The sequence below is a fragment of the Typopeltis vanoorti genome, chromosome 10 (genome assembly GCF_054136105.1).
Source record: "Typopeltis vanoorti isolate ZY-2024b chromosome 10, IOZ_Tvanoo_1.0, whole genome shotgun sequence".
Lineage (NCBI taxonomy): Eukaryota > Metazoa > Arthropoda > Arachnida > Uropygi > Thelyphonidae > Typopeltis > Typopeltis vanoorti.
In genome coordinates, this window is record NC_143558.1 from 61,647,169 (window position 1) to 61,655,290 (window position 8,122).

General features: G+C 38.2%; 1 protein-coding gene across 1 annotated transcript in view; it reads right to left on the reverse strand.

Annotated features, from left to right (window-relative positions):
• Positions 1-2,164, reverse strand: part of LOC150102454 (fumarate hydratase, mitochondrial-like) — a 182,460-nt gene extending 180,296 nt beyond the window's left edge. The window contains exon 1 of the mRNA XM_090399629.1: positions 1,861-2,164. Coding sequence (XP_090255755.1) covers positions 1,861-1,995 — 135 coding nt within the window. The 5' untranslated portion in view covers positions 1,996-2,164. The remainder of the gene's footprint in view (positions 1-1,860) is intronic.
• Positions 2,165-8,122: the final 5,958 nt, after the last annotated feature.

Consider the following 8,122-nt stretch of genomic DNA (forward strand, 5'->3'; position numbering starts at 1 on the left):
CTGGCCAAGGAGTTAGCACATCCACTCTCCAGTCAAAAGGCTGTGGGTCCCAATACCACCGTGGACATGGATGTTTGTGATTGTCTGTGGAAATACTAATGGTGGTGGCGGCTAGTAGATGGTGTTGGTGTAGATGATGCAGTTCGCTGTAGTTGATGGATTGAGTGGCAGAGATGGAGAGGTAGAGTAGGTACCCTCCCCTGATGAGTGTTTGGACTCCCTGGAAATGCCACATAATAATAATAATATTTATATTTAATTGTGAACATCTGAAAAACATCCAAATGGGACTCTTAGGCCTAGGAATCTTGGCCCAAGAGTTCCACTGGGATGTTAGCGCAATTGGAAGAATGACGGTACATAGTGCCCTTTGATTGGAATAGGCCTAAGTTCGATTCTCGTCATGACAGGAGGAATCTTTATATGGACTTTTTCAGTTGAAGGTGAATTAGTTGATCTCATATGGAGATAGCAGGGTTTTTTCTCCCGGAAACTCTGGTTTTTCATCCTGCATACAGACAAATCGGTCCTTCAGAATACATGCAATTTACAGACAAAAAATACTAGTTGTGGTGGTGGGCAGTAGATGGCGTTGGTGGAGATTATTGGTAGTAGAGGTTTGGTGTAGTGGTGGAGACAGTTGTATAGTGGGTGTCCTCCTGCGATGAGTCTTCGGACTTCTTGGTGGTGTCACGAATAATAATAATAATGTTAGGTATGCTGTCCATAAATTCAAGAAAATATGTAAATTTTAAAACAGTGTTTTTAAATAATTGTGATATAATTTTGGTGGATTAACCACCCTCCTAAACACTGCCTTGGTTACTTGGTAGATTATGTCACCCTAGGTACAATATAATAATGAGAGTACCAGATGGTAATCTGATTATTATATTGCCTGCCAGTTTGCAGGCAACATTTATTCTCAGTGTAGAAGTTAAAATCTGATTTTTTTTTGTTTTATTTCATTTCAGATAATTAAGTGAAAGGTACTGAACATCCCTAGATTAATGTTATTGTAAAGCTTAAGGAATGCCACACTATTACACAAACGGAAAAAAAACAATTATTTATTTTATTTATTTTTTATAAGGAGACATTAGAAAACTACATGCAAGAACACAGCTATAAACCTAAAATGCATATGTACGGCCCGCCGATGAATGATTTGAAGTAATAAGGTATGCGGTAGAATCTCATCATCATCATACGTATCAAGGATTTAGGCCTAGCGTGGCCTGTTCCGGCATTAGAAGTCAACGTTGAATCGTTTACGAGGTCGTCCTGGTTTTCTTTTTCCTAATGGGTTAGGAAATTAGGAAATTTTCCTAATTTCCTAACTTTAAGGTTTGTTTTGGTAATCTTTCTGTTTTCATTCTTTGAACGTATTCCATCCATTTATGTTTATATTTTTTAATTTTTTCTATTACTGGTTCTTGGTTTAATTCTTTCATAATATCTTCGTTTCTTTTGTGATTATATAGGGTATACTTTGCAGTTTTTCTCATAAACTTCTTTTCTGCTGTTGTTAATCTTTGTTTCTTTTTGTTTTATTGTCCAGATTTCGCTTCCATACATTAAGACCGGTAAGGCTAATGTATTGTATACTTTTAGCCTGGTTTGTTTTTGAACTAGGTTTGGTTTAAATATAGAGTTAATTACACCTGTTATTTTTAAATATTTTGCAATTTTGCAAAAAAAAAAAAATGCGGTAGAATCTATTGCAAAAATACATCTATTGTAAAAATTGTTTCCAGCGGCCATAGAAGGGAAGATTTGAGGTAACGCGATAAATATCTTTCAGGCTTACTCATTTGATAAATAAATCTTGATCCTTTATATATTTGGAACATTACCTACCACATTAGAGAGTGATGCTGATACCTGAAAACCACGTTTCGGCATTTTGCACGAAGGCCAGAAAATTAATGTATTCCTTCGCAAAGCTCTGTTAGTACGAGGAGCGAACCTCAGCAAGTACAGTGGGATGGACATCTTATTATCTCCACCAATAATAAGTAACCAATAAAGATTTGATAATAAAATCCTTGAACCCTGCTTACTCAAATAGTTTGTTTTATTTGACCTTCACATTACATGCATGGTATACAAATTATAACTTTAAAAAAAAGTAAAGAAAACCTAAAACTTATGAGCGCCCCCTATAAACAAAACAATGCAGAAAGGAGGGAGTAAACGACAAGTAGATAAAGCGAGAGAAAGAAAGACTGTAGATACACAGGCACATCCCAACGTACGAGACATATTCCAGACCAGTGGCGTACCCAGAGGAAGGGGGGAGGGAAATTTCCCCCAAAAAGAAAAAAAAAGGGGGAGGGAACACTAGAAAAATTTCCAAAAATCTTTTCCTAATTAAAATTCTTTTTTTTTTATCTAAGTCGTGTCGTATCTTCTATTACTATACTACTTATGAATTAGCGATCATTGCAGATGCTCAGTCATAGGTCATATGCGATGCGTAGTGTGTAATCTCAAATCATCTACTCAACTCTCCTCCCCGCCCCTCCAAGAATAAATCTTGATTGCGCTACTGTTCCAGACTACCATCGTATAGTAAATCACTGCTTTGATTTTTTTTGTCACTTGTAAATACATGTAATGACTTGGTAACGTTTTTAAGCAGTCAGAGACGCTACTCATGGTTGGCCGATTGGTTAAGGTATCTGCTCTCTACTTAAAAGGCTGCGGGTTCGAATCCCGCCATGGGCGTGGATGTTTTTGGTTGTCTGTGATAATAATAGTGGTGATGGTGGGCAGGCGCTGATGTAGATGATGATAGCACTGTACGCTCACATATACGAGACACTTCTGCGCATGTCAGAAGAAAGAGAATCCATTCCAATAATAGGGTAATCCATCTTGTGGATGAGGTTGCCACGTTTATGATAAGTGTAGTATTAACCAGTACAGCACTTTACCTTCGTTTATAACAACAGTAGTGCGAAGTAAGTTTAGCCTAAGATCTATCTCAGTGTTCGGTAACTATTTTGCTTGTATAACAATTGGAAAATTTTACGTATAAAGCACGTGATTTTGCGTGTTGGTGACCAATTCGTACATCAGCTTATTTCTTTTTCCTCTTCAACATGAATTAACTCTTCTTGGCACGTAGCCAGACTAGGGACTCGGATCTGTGGTCGGCAGGGCCGACGCTACCATTTAGGTAAACTCGGCAACTGCCTAGGGCGCAAAACATAAAGCTATGCTTTATTCATACTTTACTAAAATATCAAAATTAAATAGTGATATATGATTTAGGTATCGATTCTTTTTCCTCATCCCTCACACATAACACTATTTAACACTTGGTTCTTTTTTGTTCATTACCTAAATGATTTGAACTTACTGTTATTCAAAATCCAGTTAAGACAAATATTTTAAAACGTTAACATTTTAAAATATTAAATATCGGTATTTTATAACTTTTTTTTTTTTGTAAATGAATTGTAACAGAGAATTTTCAAAAAATTAATTTAAAAAGAAAATAAAAAAGCCCTATTAATTTAATCTGAAAGACAATTTTATTTTGTTTAATGTCAATTAGAAACATTTTAGTTTATGAAATAATGGGCGCACTTGTAAACTTTGCCTAGGGCGAAATATAACCTGGCACCGGCAGTGGTGATCGGATAGTAGTTGCAGTTGGTGGAGAAAGAGAGTTGTAGAGTACCTCCCTCGATAAGTCTTTGTGTTGGAGGTGTAGCGTAATAATAATCATAATAATAATAAAGCATTAATTTACGTTAGCTACGCAAACAATAAATTTGGAATAATTTTCGCAAACGTAAAAGTTATTCTGAATAGTTTGGCTTAAGGGAACACGCCAATCAATTTGGTCACCAGTCTACGCTATTAAAAGGTCTTCCATTTCGGCATCAAGATTGCCACGTTTATGGGTAAGTGTAGTATTAACCAATATAACACTTTACCTTCATTTATAACAACAGTAGTGCGAAGAAAGTTTAGCCTACGGTCTATATCAATGTTGGATACACCAACCTCACTATTTAATAATTTTAATCATAGCATCTAATGCAATAGGTATATGCGTCTTCTTCTCAATAGAAGTAACAGCACCATTAATATGAATTTTGTCCGCCATTATTAACAATAATAATATAAAACAATAGTTATAAAGAGTTTATAATTCACAGCGAAATACAAAAACACAGAGAGATACAACACGATGTAAGCAAACAAGTTCACGAGAAGTGCGCATCGCTTGATTCACCGAAGCGTCATGTCGCTAAGATCGGTGTATGGACGAAAGCAGCGTCCTATAATGAGCATTGGTTATAACTGAAAATCGCATGAGTGAATCGTCGTAAGGCATATTACTGTAAGAGCAGTATGTTAATAGCAACACTCAGGTAGCAAAGTACCGTTAGCATTAATAAACTTCTCTGGATTTAGTGAAGAGAAACCAGCTTGAAATACAGTCATTTTATTAACATTTATGAGTTAGAAAGCTAAAATTACACAAGTTTTGTATCTCGATGTCAAGTTTCAAGTCAACATAATTTACTCGATGTCAATATTATTATTATTATTATTATTATTATTATTTCGGGCGACTCCAGGAGTTCTTAGACTCATCGAGGGAGGCCCTAAACATCATGTCCACACAACTATGCGATTACATTCTCACAGTATCTATCATACCTTGTCTTGAACTCGTTCACCGTCATAGCACCCACAACAGACTCTGGCAGCTTATTCCACTCATTTACCACTCTAAAAGTAAAGAACCCAGCTCTAACACCCCTGCTAACCACACTCTTGCCCAGCTTCCATGGGTGTCCCCTAGTTCTCCCACCACCAGTCCTGATCTCAAAAATATCCTCTGAATTAATCCTATAGAATCCTTTTAGCAATTTGAATGTCTCAATCATATCTCCCTTCCTCCGCCTATCAACTAGTTTCTGCAACCCACAAATCTTCAACCTGTTCTCTTATGGTTCATTCCATAGACCTGTTATCATCTTAGTCACTCGCCTCTAGATCCTCTCCACCTCCTCCCCATCAAGAAGGAACCGAGGTGACCAAATCTGGGCACAGTAGTCGAGATGAGGTCTTATCAAGGCTCGGTACAGAGGTACAATAACCTGCTTGTCTCTGTTCGTCAAGGTATTTTTCAACAACCAAGTGAGTTGATGAGCTGATTTAGCTACTTTTGCAGTGTGCCCCCTAAACTTCATCTCACTATCCACCAACACTCCCAAGTCCCTGGCCTCATCAATCTCTTGGAGTACAGTTCCACCAATGTGGTATACTGCTGCTAATATTTTCACCCCAAAATGCATAACCTTACATTTTGTCACATTAAATTGACATCTATTCTCCTTAGCCCAGAACTCCAATTTATCTAAGTCATCCTGCAAGACTTTGACATCTTCTGCATTCACTATTGCCCTACCCAACTTTGCATCATCAGCGAACAAATGAATTGTTCCACTTAGATCCTTCCCTATATCGTTAACGAACAGATTAAACAGCAGTGGTCCAAGAACAGAACCCTGGCACACCACTAGTCACAAGCCGTCTTTTGGACTGTACTCCTGAATATACTATTCTTTGATATCTCTCCATCAACCAACCACCTATCCACCTCACCAACTCTATATCCATTCCCATATGCTGTAGTTTACGTGTTAGTATTCCATGTGGTATCCTGTCAAATGCCTTTGCCAGGTCCAGCAGTATCACTGTAAACCCATTACCCTTATCCAGTTCAGCCGTCACCTTGTTATAAAACTTGAGCAAGTTACTGAAGCATGATCTACCCTTCACAAAGCCATGCTGTCCACTGTACAGTATCTCGTTTTCTTCAATCCATTCCTGTATTTTTCCCTTGACTACTTTCTCCAAGACCTTGACAACGACTCCTGATATGCTGATCGGTCGGTAATTTGCAACCGTAGTCTTGGATCCTCCTTTATACAGTGAAACTATTTTCCCCTCTTTCCACACCTTCGGGACTAAGCCAGACCTGAGACTCAGATTAAACAACATGGTCAAGGGCACTGATAATTCTTTAGCCTCTTCACGCAAGACCCATGCCGGTATACCATCCAATCCCACAGATGTGTTCACATTAAGGTTCTGTAATAGACTACTCACCTCCACTTCATTCATCACTATTCCCATATAAACTAATGGTTCCTTCATTTTTTCAATGTCATCACTTGGATGATATGCTTTTGCAAAGTGCGCGCTCAGTAATTCCACTATATCGACTGATTCAGTGACCTCCTTACCATCATCATTCCTTAAAATAATTTTGCCATGTACAGTTTTTTCTTGCTTGCAGCATATTGAAAGAACTGTTTTGGATTCTCTTTTGCTTGCAAAGCTAATTTCCTTTCATAATCAGCTTTTGCTTTTTTTACCACACTCGTTACCTTTCTGGCCTGCACTTTATACCGTTCGTGTGCCTGCAGGTCACCCCTTTCTTTAAATTCCCTCCACAGTTGTTTCTTTTTTTGCAGCTCAAGCTTAATTGTGTTATTCATCCATTTAACCCCTACTTGTTTTACTATTCGGACCCTAGGTATACAATCAGCCATTACCTCCTGTAAATGCTCCTTGACCACTTCCCATGCTCTATCGACGTCCAGCCCTTGCAGTTGTACATGCCATGGCACTGATCCAAGCAATCTCCTAAGCTTGTCATACTTGCCAGCACGATAATTCCACATATACCCTGTCTTAATCGAAAATTCCACACCTTTAGCCACCTCCCACGTCAAGACCTTATGATCACTCTCACCAATAAGTGGCAACATGGTCATATTCATTACAGTCAAATTCTCAGATGCTATTACCAGGTCAAGCACTCTCACACCCCTAGTATTTCCAATTACATGCTGTCTCAGAGAGTTGTCCCTTAATAATTGAATAAAATCCTTTCCCTTCCTCACATGTGTCCTCTCCTCCTTCCAATCAATGTGACCATAGTTGAAATCCCCCATAATAATTACCCTCCTTCCACTCATTTCATCAATTTCCCTATCCATACTATCTCCACCATCTATTCCATCACCTGGTCTATAGCAGCACCCAACTGTATATTTTATTCTGCCAGTCTCAGTGTAATTTAATTATCGAATGACAATATTCCAAGTTAGAGGCGTATACGTCAGCTTCAGCCAACTTATGTAACAAATATGATGCGAATTTATTAATTGTCTGTAACTCGTATATTCTTGAACGGTTTGTCTGTTTTTAGGGATGAAAAAACCAATGCATCGGTATCAGAAAGATTAACTTACCCTTTGTAAACCTCTTATAAAAATTCTTCGCCTCCTAGATTGTAATCCAGTGCTTGTATTTCCAAGCAAAGAGGTCAGAAGTAGTCCAGGCACCTTGAACAAGATCAAGATAAGATAAGGAATCGTGACGTGATTGGTTGTTCATTTGATGACGTCATGTAATATTAGGAATTTCCCTGGGGGCATGTGTGTGCGTGTGACGTCACGTTCTTTGTTTTGTTCGCGTATGGAATTATGGGTGATGATTAGAGATAAGGATTTGTGTCATGATTGGTGGTGCACTTCTGACAAGATGTCGGTCGATTGGTAGAGCCTCTATTACTAATGGCTCAGTTAAGTAAGTTTGAGCGTGGTTGGTAGTTGGAAGGGGACCAATCGTTCGATGCTGTTGGCACACTCTCCCTCGATGAGTCGTTGGACTCCTTGGAAGTGTCAAATAATAATAATAATAATAATGGTGACGTGAATGTTTGTTGTTATCCGATGAAGATAAGTGACGCCATTTGTAGTTGTCAATAAGTGATGTTATTGTTTTGAATGGAAAAGGGAGATATATTAGTGGATAAGGAATTGTGTTGTGATTGGTGGGACACTTCTAACAAGATCAAGATAAGATAAGGAATCATGACATGAATGTTTGTTGTTATAGAGTTTGGAATTTCGCTGGGGCCCTCGTCTGTCGGGACATAACGTGGTGTGTTTAGTCCTTTTAAACCCCATTGTGGGTGATATTTAGAGATAAGAACAGTGAAGTTATGTGTTTGGAAATTTCTGGGTAACATATGTCTCTCTGTGATATCACATGGTGTTTTGGTTTGCCTATGGAATTG